Raw genomic sequence first — 23413 nt, 5'->3', positions numbered from 1 at the left:
ACCCCCCCCCCCCAGCCAGCACTAGTTACCTGTGTCTCAAGCAAAGGGTGTGACAAGGGCACTGCTGCAAAGGTCTTGTATGCTTGCTTGACATTGATGGGGATCTCGTCAGGAGAGGGTGGTGAAGGTGGCTTTTGCTACAGGGACAAAGACAGAAGGTAAAGATAACCACAGAGGTTACAAAAACCCAAACATGGCGGAAACACAACTCTCAGCCTGCAAAGCCTGAAGAGTGGAATACGTAAGGGACAGCTCCTGCAGCCTCCGGCAGAAACATGAGCAGCACGTTGCATACATGTTATACTCAGCAGCACATGAATCACAGCCCCGTTTTATTTCTTGGATGGAGGAGGAATGATACTTCTGGTGGTACAGGTCCTCACTGACTTGGACTAGAATTTTGTGATGGCCATATTGTTGTCACAGTCCTTAAGGATTTCCACCCAATTCAACTAGCACATGCCTACTTGCATCAGTGGGCTTTCAGGGCTGGAATAAGACAGCCTATACAGTTGACTCTGACCCCTACACTTTGGATTGAACAAGCCACATTTAGTTTATTAGAAAATTAGAAGACAAGCCCTGGATTTATCTGGCATTTCTGACTACAGGGGCCTTCTTCATGGGAGGGGAACCATTATTCTCTTTTCTTTTTTTTTTTTTTACAGTGGCTATTGTACTTCTGTTTAGAAAACAACCCATGTGTACTTCGTACTTCAAGGCTAATGGTCACCATCTCCTAAACCAAAGTGGCAACCCATTCAGGGATCTATAATCTGTAGAAGACCTGCTTTTGATCTCAAATTTTCCTTCCACAGAATTCCACTTACTCAGAAACATCTGATAAGATCTAAAAGGACCCTCCTACTGCTCACCACTTGTCTTTGCTGGTCTTTTGCTATCTATCTTCCCTGTGACCTCTCCTATCACATTCTGGCAGGAAAAAAGAGTTGGGATGATCTGCTCAAAGCATCACAGAAATAAATGGGAGTAGGGGGAAAATGAAACCTCCACATTCCTTCCTACTAGAAGACAAATCCCCTTTAGTTGCTTCATTCCTTCAATCCCTCTAACTGTACTAACTCAGTTATAGGTGTTTGTGTTTTTTCTTTGTCCTGGATGGAGGCTAAATGATGTTGTTTGATGATGTTCCCTTCTGCACAGGCTAAAAAACAGCATATCCAAGACCAGAAGAGATTGTAAAATGTGTGAATCTTGGCCAACTACATGGATTACATATAGCTGTTTGTCTGCAAATCAGGTCTCTTAATTTGGTACCATGTCATATAATCTCCAATAAAAAGAGGACTATACTGCGGGTATGCAAGGCTTCTGTCATGACAAAGACCAAAATACCTGCATCTTTCTCTCCCATCAACATACAGCCCAGGGAATATTCATCTTTCAAAACCAATCATTTTGCAAATCATAAAACTTATTATCAGCAAGATGGCATTGGTTCTTGTTCCAAGATGCATGACGTTGACAGACAAAGGTTCCAAAAGATTTATGGCTCAACAGAATGCAACACCTAAATAAGGACCTAAAACTGTAACTGCTCTGGGGATTTCAGCAACAACACTAACTCTTTGAATGGGTAAATGAAGACACAAGGCAGGCTGGCGAGGTTCATCTATGTTCAAAAAATAAATAGGATGCACTGTCCGTGACTCTACTTGTGAAGGGTTCTTACCCAGGGCATCCAGACTGATGCATAAACAAGACCAGCCTTGGCTACGGCGTGTGCTCTTTAAACTACAAAATCCACGCTGGGAGGGAGAGTTCAGCCTACCCACCAGAAACAGCCGCACTATAGCAACCTAAATATAGACATAGCTTAGCAAGAAGGAACTGCAGGCCACTTACAGAGTTCTGGATATTGAAGCACAGCTCAGGTTGTTGGAAGGGGTTGGGGCTGTCCCCGTCCTCCGAATTACGTGAGGCAGCATTTTGTCGCACTCGGGAAAGAGGCTGAATGACGCCTGGCTTGGTCTGCTTGTGTCAATACCACATAACAGGGGGAAAGGCACAGGAAGGGTGTGGGGAGAGAGAGAAGAGAAATGAGCAGTTAGGGCAGCTAGATGTCTCTGCCATGCAGGTGAATAAGACAAATTCATGCATCTGAGCTCAATTCCTCAGCTGTGCTGCTTGCTGCTTATTACTGGGAGAGCTACTAAAGCATACACCGAACAACGCCTCTAGTGCAAGTATTTTGGACAGGCAAAGAGATTCAGACAAGTCACGATCACAACAGGACCAATGGGTTGCAGAGAAGGCCAGGAGACAAAGGGAGAATCTGCCATACAAGTAGCAACTGCAAGGGTCAGAGGGGTATGGCATGAGTATGTCAAAGCTTGGAGAACATAAGCATCATGAACAGAAGACACAGTAGCAAAACATCAGCCAGGAATGGGTATTGGCAAAAGCTGGGGATGAAAATGAACTGAGAGCCAGCTAGGGCTCCAGTTAGAAATGCAGATAGAAGAGCAGAGACAAGAGTCGGAGATTTGACCTATATGTCATCACTGCTAGATGCTGGGTGAAAGTGAACATCTAATACTAAAAAGAGTAGAAGCAGGAATTGAGTAAGCCAGCAAGAACTGCACAAGTGAAAGTTGTAAGGGTAAACAGGAATAAAACCCGCAAAAACACTTGCATCAGGTTTTCAAACTGACAATTTTTAAGACAGTGCATTTGTACAAACTTCAGGTATAAGTGGAGCACTGAAGAAGACAGAACAAGAGCCAACAGTGAGGCTTGCAGGGCTGGAAGTGAGCACACACAGAAGAGGCAAGCTCTATGCGCTGGAGACCGCACAGGGACACTACAATAAGGTCTCACGGTGGATGTACTTACTGATTTGCTGTCATCCTGTGATGTAATGAAGTTAATGGAAGCCTGAAAACAGAAACACAGGTGTAAATCTGGAGTCCATACAGGAAGCCTTTAGTTTACCCTGCTCCACAAAAGAATGAACACAAAACTCAACTCCTCCCCTGCCCCGCTGCCCGCCCTGTAATGAGCAAAAGGCCCCAAGTCCCACACTAAGCCCTGCCATACTTTCTGCATGTGGGGAGCAGTCCAGAGCCCACCCGCGAGAGCTTCTCCCAGCTCCTCTGCTGTGTGAGAAGGCACTCACCACTCCCCCTGCACACCTCTGCGCACGGACCCCCCACCCTCCCCCTCTCCGCTCCAGCTCAGCTGGTCCTGGCCCTTGTTTACATCCCCTGCCCTCTGCGCTTGCTACTGAGCCTGAGCAAAGCCATCAGCACCACAGCCTCTCTGCCAGGAAGCGTTCACAGATGCCATCTCAGCAGTGGCTAGCGGGGAACAACAGCCTCTCATGCCTTGGCCTGGCCGTCCTGGGTGCTGCTCTCTGCAGCAAGCCCTCAGTGCACACCAAGCCCAAGAACTGGGGAACGCAGAGCTGGAGGAAGGGACGAGGAGCAGCGGTGCTGGGTGAGAGCAGCACGGAGCAGCAGCGCACACTGCACACCAAGGGGCACTTACAAAGCGGGTCTCCCTGCCTGACAGGTGAGCAGGCCGAGGGGCTGCAGACGTCTGGAGAGGGGTAATGCCAGGGAGGATCATCAGGGGAGAGAACGGGAGAGAAAACGAAGAGACTGGGTTTTCTGCGTGACAGGCTGAGACAAGCACCTTTCCCAGCACAGAGACTAGCTACCCAGAGCTGTCAGTGTCCCCACACAGCTCCCTGCTCTCTGCTGTGGAGAAAGCCCCTCTGCCCTCCTTGGCACGCACAGACTGATCCACCACAAACCTCCATCCTCCCCCTGCCTGCTTCCTCCCCCATCAGAAGCTTGCAGAAGTCAAGGCCAGGCAAGACCATCGCGACGTCAGCCTCAGGACAAAGGATTCAGCTTCGCCCAGTAATTCTCTGAGAGCTCTGAAATAAGGCTATACATTCTGGCTGGACTACAAGATGTCAAAAGCAAAGAATTTACATTTAAAATAGATGGTGGCAGAGAATTAAGATACACAATTCTCTGGAACCTCTAATGTGGAGCAACAACCTGAAGGTCAAGTCTCCTGAACTCCTAGAAAATGTACAAGCCACAAGGCTAGCGATTGTGTCCTCCAGTATTACGTGCTGGACCTGTTCCATTTTGTATAACATTCACTGTCCAGAGAGAACTAAATCTACCAGATACAACCTTACCTGACACGCAGGAGACTGATGTGGAAGGCTCTAATCCAGAAAGTATTAAATCATGTAAATATGACAGAAAGCTCAGGTACAGAATGCAGGGTTGAGAACGCCACTAGCAAGACGCTCAGCATTGCGGCACCAAGGCATCTTCAAGAACAACTGCCAGAGTCACTAATTCATAACAGCCACAGACCAAGTAAGGAAAAGGTTATCAAAATGACACACAGACTAGATCTCAGAAATGAAAGCAGCGAGCAAACCTGCTGAAGGACTTAAAAGACTAAAATAAAGGACAAAGTAATGAAATTGGCTACAAATGCTTCAAGAAATTAATAGGATCTCTCATGGCATATGCATCTCCGAACAGAGAGATAACAGAGAAAGCCAAGAAAAAGCTGTATAGATTATTCAATACATTGCTGAAGCTACAGAGAATTCATGACACAAAAAACCTGAAGTGACAGAACAGACTACAAATTACAGCAAGTCTACGTAACTGGGAATTTGAGACGTTCAACTTAAAATTGGAAAGGCAAACGGATGCATCTGCAAAAATGCTTCTGGGGTGCTCTTAACTCCATAAAACGCATTAGTGAGACCTTGTTTATTCTTCTCAGAGCCTACAGAGGAGAGAGTGAACGGTTTCACCTGGAAAGTTCCCACTGTCAGGTCGATGACTGCTTGAGAAGACAGAGAGGTCACTGTTGCCACAGGAACTGGATAATGACAAACCAGTAGACTCTGAAGACAAACAATTTAGCATTGAGCAAGCCCATCCTGAGTTAGAAGAGCAGATGGCATTATAGCCAGAGGGTAGCTAGTGGCAAGGACATTTGCCTCCAATGCCAGAACACTGATAAACAAAAGCACTGGGGTACTATGAAAGTTGCCTATGACAAATTGGAACAGGGGACATTCTATCCAAACACAAGTTTGGAGAAAAAAAAAATAATTTACAATGATAGTAGTCAACTATTGGAGCTGGCGCCTAGAAAAGACGCAGACTTTCCATCTCTAGGTGTTCAAAATTTCACCAGACATGGCCTTGAGTAACCTGATCTAATTGGACCTCCTCTGAGCATGGTCTTAGATGAGACCTTTCATCCTAAATCATTCTATGAGCAGCTACATGGCCACCCTTTGGGATTTGAGCTTCTTTTTCAACTGACAGCTGAGGATACAGACAGAGCAAATTTATCTCTAGATCTCCTTCTGCTGTAGAATCAGGAGTATCATCGCCACACCACTTCCTTCTAGATAGAAAAAAAAATCTCAAAGAAAACGCGCACTTGTGGTAAAAAGGAAAACTTACAAACACCCCAAAATAAACCTCCAATCAGTATGCAACTGCTGTCAGAAAAGCAAATAAACAAACACATGCAGCTAGAAGAGGAAGCACTGAAATTAATAGTATCTTATAATCCTACTGTGGTGGTCACTCAGTTTCAAAGGATCTAAGAACTGAGGGAGATGCAAGATAGGCCAAGGAAGTAACAGAAGATGGAGTGAACTGTTGCTCACTACAACTCCACTGACCTGCTCACTGCTCCCAGCCACATGGTCCCGTCCCTTCTCCTGAGTTGTGTTAACTGTCACCTCACCCCAAGATGATGCAATTCATCTCACTAAGCTGAACTGACCTAGCAAAAAAGCAGACCGCTTTTGTCCAGCTTAGAGAACTGAAATGACTCAGGTAAAGATCAGGTAAGTGCCATAGTGGGACCAAATAGTTGGAGAGCAGTTCCACTCCAAAAGGAATGCAACAGACACAAAACAACTAAAGATGGAGTACAAAGTACAATTTTCAGTTCAATCCAGTACGCTAACATAAAAAACAATAACATGTAATGACTGTGAAGGGAAAATCTAAAAAATCCATTTAAGAGTATTTAACTTCAAAAGGCTCAACTACCTTGTGAAACCTACTGCCACAGGGTGAAAACTGAGATCAAAGCCTTAGCAAGATTTAAAAGAAAAGATGAGATTTGATATAAGAATGGCTAGTAAGAATAAGTAATGCTGACAAAAAAAATAATTAAAAAAAATATCAAAAGTTACAACAAATAAAGAAACTTCTCATTTTCAGGGTGAAAGCTGGCCTCTAACCGAAGAGCTTTAGAAAATCATTCCCTAAGGGTAGGCTAACCTATAACTGTCTGCTGCAGGATCCTTTGATTTTCTTCCGAACGGCTGATGTGGCTTGCTGGCAGTGTCACAAACAGAACTAGGGATCTCTTCGGGAGACTGAGTAGCACGGGTTTACAGACTCGAGATGATTCTCCAGATCCTGAATTTTCCATTTCTTCTGACATACCGATTGCCAGAATTAAATGTATAAAGCACTGGTGAGGCCATTCTCAAGAGAGACAGACAACCACCATTCTGCAGTCAGCCTAGGTACTCCCCTGCTTACTACCCCACAAATTAAGTTACCCCTCAGAGCAATAACTTCCCACTGAGTTTATGACTAGCTAATTATACTCCCGGGTCTCTGAGATATTGTGAAAGAGCAGACTTCTTCCCCTAGTTCTCTAGCTGCCTGCTGTGATGGATACCCCTCCATCTCAAAGGTATCACACTCAAGGATGGAAATCATACCCAGCTTCCTCTGCCTTTCTGCCTGCTTGCCCTGGACGCACGCCTCCCGGCTTTTTCCCGTATTGCCTGTCCGGGGGGCAGTCTCACCTGCTGATTACTAGGAGAATAAGGCGTTTCACGCCTGGAATTTCCTGTCCCAGACTCGCCCGCAGAAGCCTGAAAGAGAGAAGACAAAGCTAAACAGTTACTGTGCAGCAGCAACTTCCATGCCTCTCCCTTAGCCATATGACCAGGAGGCCAGGGAGACCACCAACACCCAGCCTGAGGCCAGCTATGGGCCACCTTGCCGCGAGATAGCAGAGTTAGCATTGGGCCCAAAAGGAGCCATCACATGGCAGAAACTTGCAAGAAGTGCTAGAAACACCAAGGGAATGACATTAAACACTGGAACGGAGACCATATCCAAATGCCCTGCAAGGCCAACTGAATCAGGTTAAAGGCTTCTGCCCTGTAAGACATCCCTGGGAATCCTCCCCGGTTCACCCCCCAGCTTCTCTGCAGCCCTCAACAGACTGGACGACAGCCTAGGCAAATCTCCCGTTGTACAGACACCAAGCAAAAAAAGCCACTCCCAACTAAAAGGAGACAAGCTTCATCCCCAGCCACATCCATGGCTGTTGGTGTACCGGTAAGACCTTCAGGAGTAGCCCAGAGCAGAGTTAAGACAGGGCTCTTGCCCCTTCCACAGGAAAATAGCATCACCAACGCTCAGGCTGCGCCAGCCTACAGCCAGCCCCAACAGGCAGAACCAGAGAGCAGAGCCCCAGTAATTACCTACAGCCTGTCCACAGGATTAAGGAACACGGTTTAAAAAGTACTGTAGATGCCTAAAGATGGAAACGCTGCAAAGAGTGCTCTTGCTTACCTTGCTTCCAGCTACGACTACCCATATCCCCTCGTGTGCCTGCACATGCACCAACCCCAAGGAAGGAGCTGATCTACAACACGCTTTTTCAGGGGCTTCAGCTCCCTAACCCAGCTGACACACGAGTGCTGCAGTTCTGGTGTCAGCACACAGGAGAACGTGCAGAGGCGGGAGGAACCGGTCCCTTCTGACAGCAAGGTGGAATTAGATTAGCTCCAGCTAACTGTGACACCTGCCTCCGGAGTGATGCTAGCTGATCTGGCGTAAAGTCTGCCTGCAAAAAGGGTCAGTGCTTTGTGACCGCCGCTTTTTTGATCTCTTGAACTCTAAAGCTGGCTATCTGTAACATCCAAACCAGCCTTTGACTTTTAATATACTGAGAGGTTATAGAGATTCAACTACATGCCTTGCTTTATGCTTTTATCTGCCTACACATCTGTAGAAAAAAAGTTCTCACCAAGGAACTAGGCTAAAAACATCTAAGAGAACTACAGCTGGGTGTTGTTTTGTTTGTTGGTTGGTTTTTTCTTCTCTGCGTGTGTGCGTGTCTGTTTGTTAGCAGTCTTTTGCTTCTCAGACCTCCCAAAAGGCTGAGAAAGGAGGAAGGGGAGAGCGATGTGGTGCCGATCACCCCAGCTTTTGGGTCCAGCCCTTGCTCTGCCACAGGCTTCCTGTGCGACCGTGAGAAAGTTCAATACAGATTTCCCACAGCATAAAGCAAAGCTCTCCCTTGAAATCTGGAAGTCTAGATATACTGAAATGTGTCGCTTCAAAGAACAGCATGCTCCTGGGCTGTAGATGAACTACGTCAGCTGTACCGCCTCTTGGTTTTCCGAAGTCTAAAAGCAGCTGTTTGTTGAGGCCCAGAGAAGCGTGACACCGCTGCCGCTCTCCTACAAGCCCCGTCAGCTCCCCGCTCACGACCACAGCAGACAGGGAACACGGCTGCTCCTAGCCTGGCTCTTGCCCACCCAGAGAGACACCAGGGAAGTCGGGCCTGACGTCACTGCCTCCCCTCAAAGAGGGGCTCAGCAGCATGCACACTCGGCAGCGGCTGGGGTGCATTAGTGGCTGGAAGACAATTCACCGACCGTCAGCGACTGACAGCCTCCGCACGCAACGCTGGAGAAGCACATGTGTTAGGTGGGACCAGCCCCCGCCGCACAGGCCTCGTGCTGGCCGGCATCTGGGGTCCGGTGCATGCGCGGAGGTTTAGTAGAAGGCAGGTGGCCTTCACTGCGTGATTGCATGCCACACACAGCATGCCGTGGGACCGCTTGCCTTGGAGTAAAGGTTGGTCTTCAGCACTCCCCCCCTGCCATAGCCCAGGGGCGGGCCCCCCAGGCAAGCCTTGCCTGCTGCCTTCCCCCTGCGGTTAGCCACCACAAAGGGGTTCTCACTGAAGAGGATCGGCTGAGAGTCGATCAGACACTCTTGCTCTGGCGTCTTTGGCATCTGGTCCCGGGACAAGGGGCAACCCGTGGGATCCTGCTTGTCTAGCTGGGGCTGTTCTGCCCCGCTCGTGCACTTGTCAGGTGGTGCGGGGTCCCGAGGAAGGCTGGCCACGCTTCCGATGGTCAGGCCTGCAGCTGTTTCTGGGTATGGATCCCGGCTGTCCTGCGCCACTGGCAGGGACAGCATAGCGCAGTCGCCCTCCGTTCTGGAGCTGGCCTTATTATACTGAACAAGCTGAGAGGAAAACAAAAGGATCAGAAAGAAATAAGGAGAATGGAGTAAAGGAGAGGAAGGAGAAAACACAGAGCAGCTGCTGATGCTGAAGGACAGGGGAAAGAAGAATTTCACTACTAACGCCCACACCACCATCCCTTCCCTCTCTTCTACTCTACCACCAATCTTGCGATCCTGAATACTAGTTCCAAGAGAGGACCTTGCTGTCAGCACGCACCACATCCACCAAGTAGCTGACAGGCACAACCGTGCTCCCTGCACTTTGCCAGCTCTCATACACATTCCAGCCTGCACTCCAGCAGCTCACCACTAACACTGCTGCTCTCTAGCAACACTGACTGCCCAAACCCGCGTGAGCACACATCCTCTCCCACCTACTGCAGCACATCCTCAACTCAGCTCCACCATCAGACAGCCAAACACCAACTGTCTCACCCCAGCATGCTTTCAACTAGTTCCAGCACTGTCATGTCACGCCCCGTAACACCTCTCCCCTCGCTCCAATCCATTTCCATACAGTTACAGTTATCACCGTATCTTCTACCCCCTGCCTTCCCATCACACCTGCACAGACAAAGATGCTTTACGGCCCCACTTCACCAAAATACACACCAAGACGTAACAGGGAGCTAAATAACAGCTAACAGAGCACAGATCCCTCTGTGCACTCTTACTGAATGCAGGACTGAAACAGGGCTCCAGTTCTGCCTAAGCTCAACTGCACCCATCCAAAATGAAGCACTGACCTTTCCTCTTCTAATACTAAAAAATAGAGTTTGTTACCCCAGCCAAAGCCTTCTTCAGGGAAGCAGAGATAATCAGAGAGCAATGATCAAATCTCCTTCTATCCAAGTGCCTGCCAGGGAGCAGAAAGACCTCTTCTGCTCAGAGCACATTCTCCAACTCCTGTGTCATGGCAGCATTCACAAAAATAGCTCTCAAGGGCTGGGTGGGCTGGTGACTACAATGGCAGCTGAGAGGCTCAGGAATTTCTGAGGCCCTCCCCTAACCCCTCAACCCCAGCCTAACCTAAAGCAGTGGCTGGCAGAGCCCTGGCCCATATCGTATTTCCTCAGACAGCGAAGCCTGTGCTACCCTTGGATATTTTACTATTGCAGCTATTTGACTTTCCAACGTAAAAAAACCCTACCAAAAATCCCCAGCGTAAAAAAAACCCACACACCACAAATTCCAACCTTCTTTTCCTTGAGTGCCATAAACTACACTAGCAAAAGCTCTAGTGCACATAAAGTTATGCCAGGCAAAAAGAACTTTCATGAACACTGTTTGTTCACTGGGGATGCTGTAATTAAATTGCTACCAGCGATCCACCACTGCAGAGTGGGTTTGTCCACCCTACAGCCAGGCCCCTTCAACACCACGGCCACTTTCCCTTGTCATGCAGAAGAGCACGAACACTGACCAAGCCAGGTTCCAGGTGAATCCCACCACCAAGGCCTACCTTGCTTTGCAGAAAGGGAAAAATTAAACAACACTTTTAGGGTACTGTAGAGATGGGCATCCCACCAAGACTATATGAAGTCTGATAGTCCACAGGGAGCCTCAATCCCTATTTTGTTCATGGACATGACTGGAACTTAGCTTCATCTCCCCCACGCTTTAATCTCAAGTGCTTCTGCTGCAGCAGTGTATATTCCAGTGCAGGATGCCTTGCTCCCTCTACTTCACAGTGGGCTATTTTTATCAGACAAGCAACAATTACTATTTTGGGCAAGCAAAGATTTTGGCAATGCAGTGTGCTTCTCCCAGGCTTGCCTCTGTCACTCCCCGGTCTAGCAGAGAGATCAATCACGTTTTACCCTGCATCCTCCAAGGCAAATACAGAAGAAATGCATTTGCAGTTCTGATCCATCACTTTGCCCCACACACTGAAACAAATCTAATTTTAAATCTAATGAACAAGAACAGAGAAAGAATCAAGGGCAAGAAATCGATGAGAAACAGATTCAGACTAGAAAGTACAGATTGTTAACTAATTAACCATGGTGACATGCTAATGAAAGATGTAAAATCTTCACTTCTTATAGTCTAGAAGGCAACACTGGATTGGAAATGTTTTGCTGTGGCTAGATGCAGTCATTCACGGGGATGGTTTTCAAGCCTGTGCTATGCAGAAGACAGACTATAATAGCTCTTTTATTACTGTGATGGCAGTATCCAGACATGGCAGCGCACTGGGAACTCTGCAGACATCAAGGTACTGGGAAGCCAGCATAGCCAGAGGGCATCACTGAGATGAGTGTTCTCGTGCAGCTTTCAACCAGAATTTTTCAGTTGGGGTTTTAAAAGTATACAAATAAAACAAGCTTGAATCTCAGTAAGCCTCTGTTAAATCTTGCTCGCAAAAGGACCAATGTGCAGCAATACAGATTAATCCAAGACAGACAACCATCTGCCCCCTTCTTTAGGGGCAATTCTTGGGGAATCCTCATGACAAATTCCACCCACAATCTACAGCAGTCATGACAAGAGGTCTGCACGTCCTCCTGCTCAACAGTGTGAAGAACAGCAGGCAGGCCTTACAACTCCCTTGCAGGGAACTATATGGCAGCAAAAGATATGTAGACACTGTTTAAAGGAGAATGTATGTAATGAGCAAGCTGGCCTAGAGATAGGAAAGAAAGGAAAAAAAAAAATACAGGAACTGGGCAATAGCATTAGTCATCTTAATCCACTCAGAGTGTCTGGAGATCTGAATTAATAATCTGTTAATTGAACCGCGTGCTTTTCTGCTGGCTGGACCGATCTGTGTGTGAGTCTTCCAGGCAGCCACCAAACAGGCTAGGTGCAGCTCCTGAGGGAACACCAGAACCCTGCTGTCCTTGAAGCCCATATCTCCCTGTACTCATGATCTAGGCAGACACACGTTTTCAAACACAGCTAAGACAGGGCTGGGCAAATGACAGCTGGAAAAAGATAAACATGGGCACCAATTGGCCCTTCCCCTGAAATGGGACATTTATAGATGCTGCCCATACACCCCAGCATTCCAGCGTGTTCAGCCCCACATTCCAGTGCCAGGCGTTCCTGGGCTGACACGGGCTGCTAAGGCACAAGTTCTCAAATGCTGCTCTGCTCTGGACGACACTAGGGCTGTCCAGCAAAGAGGCAGCTGCTTGCATGGGGCTGGCTCTCCCCCTGTTTCCATCTACTAAGTTACGCTAAGACGGGCTAAAAATACGTTAAATCTTTTCCTGGTAACACTTTTCTGTGTGAATAGCCGGGAGAGAAAAGCCAAAAGCTGGGGAGTATGGGGAGGAACAAAACGAGACAAAGCTGGGGACAAAGCAGGGCTTTGATCAGCATGAAAGCAGAAAAGCAAGAGGACCTGAAGTCAACAAGAGGACAGATTAATAGAAGAGGAGACCTGTCTGGATGGAATGAAGTGGAAGCAGTAAAGGTAAAAGAGATGATTCTGAAAAGACAGAATGGGAATGCAGAATCTGATGCTGACAGCACAGAGTCGTCTTGCTGCAAAAGGAGGAAAGGAATGGAGGTAAAGACTGAAGATGTGTGTGAAGGAGCAGGCAGAAACGCGGTGGAACAGTTACGATGCAAGGAAGATAAAACACGAACAAAGGAAGCAAAGATGGAGAGGTGAGGTGAGATTTTAAACAACACAGGAGAGACTTTGTAATCTGTGAAGTTTGTGAAACCTGGATTTTCTCTCGGCTGAGCTGCCACTACTTATGAGGGACTGAAACGCAGGTCACGGGCAGGAGAATCCCTTATCAGGGCTAAGTCATGATATGCAATCGCTGCCACTTTGACTTTTGCAGTCCTAGCTGGATCTTGACTTTCTGTCAATACTTTTGGTATCAGCACGCTGCATCCCTCCTCCTTTCCAAACACCATTCCACAATGAATTTACAACTTAGCTGTGCACGCAACATTGTCATCTTCTGTGCCAGGAAGGACTTTCCCCTCCCTCCTCTGCAGCTTTCAGGAGTTGCTTCCTTCCATGACAAATTCACTGTACCCTTCTTTCCTGCTGGGCTGTTCTTTCTGCCTTGTTCAAGACGTTCCTGTGCCTTGGCAATTATGCAGGCTGCTTCCCTTTCCAAAATGGAAAGCGACCTGGCTTTCTGCTCTCCTTATTTCCATACTCTAATCTTTCTTTTGTGGCTACCTCCTGTTCCAGTGTCAAAGGCTACGACAGTTCTGCTTCCCAGTTTTCCTCTGCAGAGAGCACTGTCATCTCTCACACCAGGGCACAAGGAGAGGGCAGTGACAGAAGAACCACGGCTTACCCCACGCATGGACCCACACCTCAACAGCCCCTCACTTACAGTGCGATTGACTCTCTGTAAGCCACTGCTGGGCAAAGCAGCCAGGGTCCGATAGTCCAGTCTCAAAGGCTCACTGGTGATATTCTGGAGAGGGGCAAGGGGAAGAGCAAAAAAACACAAACACCAGGAAGAGATCAGGCCCGCAGTCAACTAAATCAACTAGAAAGAGCAATTAAAAGGACACCACCCCTAGTAATAAGCAAGGCCTTATCTCCAAACTGCTGAAAGTTCCCCACCGCCTGAAAATGAACCTGGAATTGTTCCAAACGCAACCAAGGGGATCCATGACAGAGGGCGGGCCTGAGAAATCCTGCAGGGAACACGTTGCTCTGGGCCCTTGGTCACCCACTAGTGCACAGATCCCCACCATTCCTCCTGCCCCCACCTGCACATGTCCACTCCCTTGTAGGGGGAGCGGAGAACATGACATACATACCAGTTTTGTCCAAATAGCATCCAGAAAGGCTTCCAGTCTGAATTTGGAGACATCTGGCAGTGCAAATGTACAATTCCTCTACAGTATCTTTTCTCAACCTTAACTCACACTCATTGTATAATTTCATTTGATTTCGCTTTGCATTTGTGTTTCTGTCTGCCTTTCTAATTCTAGCCACTGTTTTCCACCATTCCTTCCTCAATCACATTACAGATTTCTTAATTTCTGGTATCTTCTCCTATACTCAAGTCTTTTTTCTTTTTTTGGGGGGTGGGGGTGGGGGTGGAGAACGTAAGTTATGGGGAATGTGCACTTCTAGCAATTTCTCCGGCCTTCAAGTCCAGTTGCATCCCTTTTCTGTGACTCTCCAACCCTCCCACCATGCTCCTCACCTCTGCCTCCTCCTCAAGTTGCTGTGTGGCTGCCTCCCGCTCCCTACGCATCCACTCCTTCCATGAGACAGGACAGAGTCAGAGCAGCATCCAAGTAGCGCAGGCAAAGAGAGAGGGAAAGAGGTCAGCACCATGCTGGGCAGTAACTCCAGAGGGGGGACAAAGGAGCACGAACAGGGCTGGCACCAGGACAGAGCAAGCAGAAACCCAGCACATACGTTGGGCCTGGAGAAAGAGGAGCTGGAATTCTGCATAACCTCAATTATGGCCAGCAAACAGATGGGAACAGACACCCTGTACGACACAAGACAGGGTGCCACGACACGAGGGGAAGAGAGCAGACGTCTCTAAGATCCTCAGCAGGGTCAATCCTAGGGAAAAGCGAAGGAAGCTCAAGCCCCCACCAAGCACAAGCTACACCATCACCAAGGGAAGGGAGAAGATTGCTTATTGCTAGAAGAGACATCCTGACAGAGGACAGGCTGGAGAGGCTGGAAGGGAATGGAAAAACAGATCTACAGAGCCCAGGCCTAGCTGTCACTAAGGAAAAAGACCTAAAAAAAATCACATGCTTGTTAACAGCATCACAGCCAAAAGACTATATATCGAGACAGAAACTGTACAAGCATAAGGCAGGGCTTAAAATCAGCAGGTCAGCTCTCAGTCATTCAGCACAGCACAGGAATGTTGTAAGAGTTGACCAGTGACTAATCTCACAAGCCCCAGCTATGGGCTTGCTTCCAAGCTGCAAGAGGAAGGCAATAACATGTTACTTGTCTTAAAAGAATGATTTCTGTGCATTTGTACTTTTGTGACTTTTTGCACAGCACCTATGCTGCAGAGTGAGGGCTCTGGACAAAAGCAGCATCATTCTTCTGTTCTATTGCACGTTGCAACCCTCCTGACTGCTCCTCCCAAACAGAAGCAACCAGATGGTCCAGTAGTCCCAAGGCTGGAAGGATGGAAGGTGGAAGGCATCTGAGAAATACAGAGGGAGCTAACTCAAAGTTCTGATAAGCACCTAGGCCCTTTCTCTTCCAAAGCTTCTGTGCATTACCACTAGCAAAAAATCAATGTCCCACATCACACACCCCTATCTCCAGACAATAATGAGCAACATGAGAAGACACTTAATGCTCTGGAGGATCTCAAGACCCAAAGAGATATTTAGGGATATTTAAGCTAAAGTCTATTCTGAATCTGGTTATGCTTATTTTGGACAAGTGTTACCTGTAAGGTGAGTGTTCAAGCTGACACTAATCTTGTATATGATCCTTCCCTGAGGTCTCAAACTGAAGAGACAAGAGCACCAGCCAGCCCAGATGGAGGTGTGGAATGTTCAAACTTCATTTCTGACAACATCTGGGGAGCCTGGGGAACCTCTGAATTAAGACTAGAAAAATAACTACAGCTACGGAGTTGAGACAAAGAAAATGCACCATGAAACAGCCCATGGAGATTTGCAGTTACTAATATTTCTATGGGAAACTGAATTATCAAAGAACTGAACTTGAAAGATGTATGCAGTGACTGCAACAGCGGTATATGAAAACCTCTACAGGACTAATGGGCGAGTATAGCAAAGCCAAAATTCTTCCCATTTCTTCAGTTCACAACTTTACTGTAACGAGACATGTTTGATCTCTGTCACTCTTGTGCAAAACTGAACATGAAACACTGAAGTATTACAGGGAAGGTCAAAAATGGTGACACAAATAGTACTACTGAGGCTCTGGCACTGAGGTGGCAACTTTCTACAGCATCACAGAGTGCCGGCTCAATCACTAGTGTAAAATTAATAATCAAAACCAGTATTAGAAACATAAAACCCAGTTTCAAGGTCACACTGAAAGGCAACAGCAGAAAAACATGTCTTTGCTTTTGAGACTCAGGCTCTCAGGAATCCCAGTAAGTCAGAGGAGTCTGTAGTATCCACTGCTACCCTCCTCCTAGTAGCCCAACAGAACTGGCATCAAAAAATGTGAGAACTTTCAAAGGCACAGGCAATTCTGGAGGGGAGTCTTGGTCTTTGCTTATCACCAGGCTACAGGCAGAGTTCTCGGCTCTTCAGAGGTTGGGACAGACAACATTGTAATTATACTAAGCCACACTATAGTGAGACAGAGGGCAATATATAGAAATAAAGACCTTAGAAGTCCTTAAATACACATCACTGCAACCTCAGAACATTGATTTAAAAAAATCTGTCGTATGTAAAACATCCAAGAAAGACGAACCACAATTACTGTGTATTGTTCAGCCTCCAGGAAGACTAATGACATTTGTTAGAATGTACCCACCTTTGTTTTGAAATGTTGCTGATGGCTGAATGACTAGTTATTGCTTAGTTTTCTTCTTTTAAATTAACTGTTTTAATGAAATTTCAAGTTGAAGTTTTCCATAAAAAGCTACCATAATACCATCAGCACTTTTTAAAATGAGATATGGCCAAGACTAAATCAACAATCATAAAGGTTTTTCTGTTGTTTTTTTTTTTTTTGACAAAGTCTCTGGGGTATTTTTAAATAATCTCAGCATCAATTTTAGAAAAGGCTTTATCTACCTAAGACTGAACTAATGCAATCTGCTTAGACAGAGCAGCATGGTTTGAGGGCCAGCAAGTCGAGGAAGGTGATCCTCTCCCTCTACTCTGCTCTGGTGAGACCCCACCTGCAGCGCTGCATCCAGCTCTGTGGCCCCCAGCATAAGACTGACATGGACCTGTTGGAGCGAATCCACAGGAGGCCACGAAGAAGTTCAGGGAGCTGGAGCACCTCTCCTGTGGGGACAGGCTGAGAGAGTTGGGGTTGTTCAGCCTGGAGAAGAGAAGGCTTGAGGGACCTTACAGCACCTCTCAGTACCTAAAGGGGGGCTACAAGAAAGCTGGAGAGGGACTTTATATGAGGGCATGCAGTGATAGAACAAGGGGTGATGTTTTTAAGCTGAAAGAGGATAGGTTTAGATTAGATATCACAAAGAAATTCTTTACTGTGAGGGTGGTGAGACACCAGAACAGGTTGCCCAGAGCAGCTGTGGATGCCCCATCCCTGGCAGTGCTCAAGGCCAGGCTGGATGGGGCTCGGAGCAGCCTGGTCTGGTGGGAGCTGTCCCTGCCCATGGCAGGAGGTTGGAATGAGATGGTCTTTCACAGCCCCTTCCAAAACAAACCATTCTATGATTCTACAATTTCTTGTTCTTGGTTTATCCAGGTGTTAGAAATGCTGATGATGACTCATAGTACCTGAACTCCAGAGACTATCCACATTCATACACTACCAATACAAAAGCAGTAGGAATACCCTTTGCTGTAACAGTAACACCACCAAATCAGGTTTCCTGAAACCACAACAAACTACTTTCAGTTCTTTCCTAGGCAAGGAACAAGACATTTTATAGAAAAAAACTAAATCTGATCTAAATCGGCTCTCCTATGAGCTGAACCAAGCGACCTGTAGAGGTCCGTTCCTACTTGAATTGTTCACAGGAATAGAATAGTTTGGGTTAGAAGGAACCTTGAACGGTCATCTAGTTCAACACCCCTGCAGTGAGCAGGGACACCTTCCACTAGACCAGGTTGAAAATTATTCTGAAGGTCATTCCACTGCAAGAATTTCCATCTAATTGTAGATCTCAAACAATATCAGAACACCTTGGAGATACTTAGGACAGAAATTCCTTGCCTTTTTTCCTGCACATGCAAGTATCAACCTAAGCTGTAGGCCAGCAAAGCTAAAGCAAAGCTTCCAAAGGGAGTCTGCAACACATCAAACCCCTTTCGTCTCTCCACCCCAGTGATTCATAGAATCATGTTCTGCATAGCCCGCTGCAATCAGTGACAGAAGGCAGAGTAGGATTATATAATATATGTATGTTTAGTGAGTACATGTATCATAGAGTCATTTAGGTTGGAGAAGACCTTTCAGATCATCAAGTCCAACCATTAACCCAGCACTGCACAGTCCAACACTGAACCATGTCTCCAAATGCCCTATCTACACATCTTTTAAATAGCTCCTCGGATGATGACTCAACCACCTCCCCGGGCAGCCTGTTCCAGTGCTTGACAACCCTTTTGGTGAAGAAATTTTTCCTGAAATCCAATCTAAACCTCCCCTAGTGCAACTGCAGGCCATTGCCTCTTGTCCTATTGCTTGTTACTTGGGAAGAAGAGACCAACCCCATCTCGCTACAGCCTTCCTGCAGGTTGTTGTAGGGAGCGATAAGGTCTCCCCTGAGCCTCCTCCTCTCCAGGCTGAGCACCCCCAGCTCCTTCAGCTGCTCCTCTTAGGACCTGTGCTCCAGACCCTTCCCCAGCTCTGTCGCCCATCTCTGAGCACACTCCAGCACCTCAATGTCTGACTTGCACTGAGGGGTCTAAAGCTGAACCCAGGATTCTAGGTGTGGCCTCACCAGTGCCGAGTACAGGGGGACAACTGCTTCCCTAGTCCTGCTGGCCACGCTATTTCTGATACAAGCCAGGATGCTGTTGGCCTCCTTGGCCGCCTGGGCACACTGCTGGCTCATGTTCAGCTGGCCACAGACCAACCCCCCCAGGCCCTTTCCCCTCCCCGGCCAGCTTCCCAGCTGCGCTGCCCTAAGCCTGCAGCGCTGCCTGGGGCTGCTGTGACCCACGGGCAGGGCCCAGCAGTGAGCCTTGAACCTCATACAGCTGGCCTCAACCCATCGGTGCGACCTGCCCAGATCCTTCTGTAGAGCCTTCCTGCCCTCCAGCACATCAGTGCTCCCACCCAGCTTGGTGTCATCTGCAAACTGCCTGAGGGTGCACTCGATCCCCTTGTCCAGATCATCGATAAAAGATACTGAACAGAACCGGCCCCAGCACGGAGCCCTGGGGAACGCCACGTGTGACCAGCCGCCAGCGGGATGTCACTCCATTCCCCACCACCTCTGGGCCTGGCCACCCAGCCAGCTTCTAACCCAGTGCAGAGCACACCCGTCCCAGCCACGAGCAGCCAGTTTCTCCAGGAGATGCTGTGGGAGATGGTGTCAAAGGCTTTACTGAAGTCTAGGTGGACAACATCCACAGCCTTTCCCTCATCCACTAAGCGGGTCACCTTGTCATAGAGGGAGATGAGGTCAGTCAAGCAGGCCCTGCCTTTCATAACCCCATGCTGGCTGGGCCTGGTCCCCTGGTTGTTCTGTACATGATGCGTGATGGCCCTCAAGACGATCTGCTCCATAGCCTTCCCCAGCACCGAGGTCAGGCTGACAGGCCTGCAGTTCCCCCGATCTCCTTCCAGCCCTTTTTGCAGACAGGCACCACACTGGCTAACTTCCAGTGTTCTGGGACCTCTCCGGTTTGCCAGGACTGCTGCTAAGTGATGGAGAGCGGCTTGGCAAGCTCCTCTGCCAGCTCCCTCAGTGCCCTTGGGCAGATCCTATCCGGCTGCATAGATTTGTGCGTGTCTAAGTGGAGCTGCAGGTCACTGTTTCCTACTGGACTGTGGGGACTTCATTCTTCTCCTCCTTGTCCCTGTTCTCCAGCTCAGGGGGCTGAGTACCCAGAAAGAAGCTGGTCTTCCTATTAAAGACTGACGCAAAGAAAGCATGAAGTACCTCAGCCTTTTCCTCACCCTTGGTGGCAATGTTCCCTGCTGCATCCAATAAAAGATGGAGATTCTCCTTGGCCCTCCTTTTGTTCCTAATGCATTTGTAAAAACATTTGTAAAAACATTTTTTTGTTATCTTTTACAGCAGTGGGCAGCCGGAGTTCTAGCTGGGCTTTCGCCTCTCTAATCTTCGCCCTGCATAAATTTGCGACATCCTTATAGTCCTCCAGAAGCTCTTCCAAAGGTGGTAAATTCTTCTTTTTCCCCTGAGTTCCAGTCAAATCACTCTGTTCAGCCAGGCCGGTCTTCTCCCTCTCTCCTCCCTCCCATCACATGCCTTAAAGGTCATACAGCCATCTTCTTGTTCACTGCCCATCTAAAACCTTAACTGTTTTTCCCAAAACAAGCAGAATCTCAAGCGTTAACTAAATTATAAAGATCACCTCCATCCAGAATTGCCAACACATCTAACACTCTTGTGGGGTAGCAAATGTAAAAAAAAAAAGCTGTGTTTCCAACTACAGAAAGAACCTAGAGAAATATTAGGTATACCTAAATTGGAAACCTGAAGAAACGCCCTCAAAATGTGCACATAGTACTTATCTGCCGGGAGAGCAGACTCCTAACTGACAATACTGAAGAATTCTGTTTTCCCTCATCTTCCGAAAGAGTTTGACTGCATAAATTACAGTTTTAAGAGGGACAACTAGAAAACCCAAGACCTCGAGGGGCTCGACTCTGCTAATCTTTTTCTGTGAAAGGCTGAAACAGTGGGCAGAAATACTAAGTTCTTATACCGCATCAGGAAAAACATCATCTGAACTGAGGAGCACAAACTTGCAATTGATGAACATTGCCACTTCTTCAATTCAGGGCAGCTCTGAGCTGTGTGTTCTCATCTTTGCTCATAAAAGCTCTGTCAGGTCATGGAGTGCTCTATAGAGAGAACTGATTAAATGTGGGACTTTCAAGGTAATAAGCCATTTTTCTCAAAGTTTCAGCTTGGCCAGGAGGTACCAGCAGGTAAGAGAAAGAAGAACTCTGTAAATAACAGAAGAGTACCACCAAAAAGGTACATAGGAAGGTATGGCAAAGCCAAAAAGCAGCTAGCATCACTGAATGGTGTGCTATGAAGAGAGAAGGCCCAAAGCCCCCCATGGCATTAGCTGGGTAGAGATAATTTGTGGCATTCTCCTTAAGGCTCTCACAGGCTTGGCAGAACCACTGTCAAGAACAGATTCTGCTACATGAAAAATCTCTCACCACTTTCTCCATTTCTTCTCTTTCCCACTGAGTTGCTTCTCTCACCATTTCCATCTCCTAGGAGAGACCAAAGTTAGAGCCACTTCACTCAGTGCTCTCTCCCCACTCGGAGCACCTGTAACCTCATGAAGATTTCACAGTCCCATCCTAGCGCACTCCTGATAAAAGTGCTGGGACCTGCTGATCCCATAAAAAGGAAGTCCACTACCCATAATTCTGCAGATTCCATGCACCAAGGGAGACACGAGAGATTTTCAGAAACTTTTTCCACTCCATAACATTCTCCCAGCATACCCACCTTCTGTAGGATCTCCAGTTCTTCAGGGCTTAAATCCCGATCAATGGAAGAGATACTTTCCAGGCTATTCTTGCGCCCAATACCAGCAGCAAAAGGGTTTGCAATAATTCCTGGGGACATCTGCAAAGCAAAAAGGCAGTAATACATGGTGGAAGCCTACAGTGTGTCATACAAAAAATTCCATATTCCCGGTCTCCCAGATACGGAGCACCAAGATGATCCTAGGCAAGTCAGAACTCTTTCACAACCTGAAACCTTATTTCAGCTGTCAATTATCCAAGGCACTTGAGATCTAAGGAAGATGAGTTTAAACTGCAATTGGTACAGAGAGGGGATAAGCTGACAAAGGATTGGGTACATATTCTTGTGGAGAATAAAAAAGCTTACTTGCTAAGCCTTGAAGAAAAAAGGCTGAGAAAGCACAGGACTGCTATGGGTAAGTGTTTCCTTGTGGGGAAAGGCAAATACCAATAAAAAGACAATTTACTTTAAATGTAACAATTGGCACAAGAAAATATACACATAAATAGCCTGGAGAAAATTAGCCTGAAAATTTGAAAAGCTACATTTCTAACCAGTGCAGTGATGTTGTGAAACAGTTCTGAAATCAACAGAAAAGAGACAGTCTTTAGCGACTTGCTTTTATGAACTGGCAACCACCTCCAGCTCATACAGCGGGAGACCAGACTCTGAAATCTGGGACCTCAAAAAAAAAAAAAAATTTACAGCAAAAGACTGGAATAATCTAGCAATCTTCTGTGAAGAAAGAAGCGGGATCTTTGTGGTACTGGTCACTGTGAGGGCACCCTGCACTTCAGTTCTCACCTCAATCGCAGCTGCAGCCTTGGGATCAAAGCCATCACACACTAGCACAAGGAGCGCATCACCCACACTTCGGAGTATCTGTACTGCTTCTGTATGCGTCATTCCCAGCAAACTCTGGTGATTCACCTCCAGGATCCGCATTCCCACCTTCAGACGGCCATCTCGGGCCGCAGCCCCTGAGGAGCTCACCTGTAACAAATGGGGGGAATCAAGATATCACCTAAGGAGGTAAGAGAAGATCAGAGAGCATGGGGACCATCAGGAAGAAGTAATGAGAGAGGACAGCATACGAAGGAAACAGGGAGAAAAGGCTGCAGCTACACGTCAGGGAAGGCATCTGGAAGTATTTACATGTAGTTACAGAAAGGAAAGGAAGAACATGTACAATTTGGTAGAGGAAACAGGTACAGAAGAAATATCTTATGGGAGATATAAAGAATCTGTATTTGAAATGTGTCGTCCCAAGGAAAGAAACTGCTTTTGTTTTATCAATGAAGCAGGTGAGAAAGAAAGCTCTTGCATCTATGAATTATCTTCACAGAAAGGAAAGTGTAATAATTTTTTGTTGGGAAACACAGAAAATGCAAGCATAGGGATAATTTTTGTGGATTAAGATAAATGAGGCATAAAGACTTTTTCCCTGTCTTTGGGGTAGAGACAGGCATAACAAATGACACCTGTCTGCCATTTTCCATCCTCTCTTTCACAGAAATAATGTTTAACTCCTATTTTCTTTCCTCAGCAAGTCACAAGAACTCATACTTGCCTGATGTACCCAAGCTGCTACGAGGGGAAGCAACTACATGCAGCATATTGATAAGGCACATGAAAGCCAGAGTTTGTCTTACAGAGTGCAAGCATCCATGTACGTTTGAGGAGAGAATGAAAGTGCATGCTTTGCCACCAGAACAAAGGCAATAAAGGCAAGGAGTTCTATTCATATTTTTTTCCCACTCCAGAGTGGGAAAAAGAGACTGCAGGACTTGCTGCGGGTACAAA

The 23413-nt window shown here is 47.1% G+C and overlaps 1 protein-coding gene across 40 annotated transcripts in view; it reads right to left on the bottom strand.

Moving 5' to 3' along the window:
- The window catches only part of SCRIB (scribble planar cell polarity protein), a gene marked incomplete at its 5' end in the record, with an annotated part of 116403 nt that overhangs the window by 25939 nt on the left and 67051 nt on the right, over window positions 1–23413 (bottom strand). For 7 of the 40 annotated variants that reach the window (XM_080381617.1, XM_080381655.1, XM_080381625.1 and 4 more), the window contains 10 exons: window positions 30–137; window positions 1867–1995; window positions 2857–2898; window positions 3511–3561; window positions 6767–6922; window positions 13631–13714; window positions 14459–14515; window positions 21292–21348; window positions 21590–21709; window positions 22415–22603. In XM_080381617.1, the coding sequence (XP_080237743.1) occupies window positions 30–137; window positions 1867–1995; window positions 2857–2898; window positions 3511–3561; window positions 6767–6922; window positions 13631–13714; window positions 14459–14515; window positions 21292–21348; window positions 21590–21709; window positions 22415–22603 (993 nt within the window). The remainder of the gene's footprint in view (window positions 1–29; window positions 138–1866; window positions 1996–2856; window positions 2899–3510; window positions 3562–6766; window positions 6923–13630; window positions 13715–14458; window positions 14516–21291; window positions 21349–21589; window positions 21710–22414; window positions 22604–23413) is intronic. The other 33 variants (XM_080381656.1, XM_080381633.1, XM_080381621.1 and 30 more) reach the window with 30 other exon arrangements.

This window comes from Falco punctatus, assembly GCF_963210335.1.
Source record: "Falco punctatus genome assembly, chromosome: 3".
NCBI classification, from domain to species: domain Eukaryota; kingdom Metazoa; phylum Chordata; class Aves; order Falconiformes; family Falconidae; genus Falco; species Falco punctatus.
The sequence above is the reverse complement of the archived record's forward strand: the minus strand, read 5'-3'. Positions and strand labels throughout refer to the sequence as shown.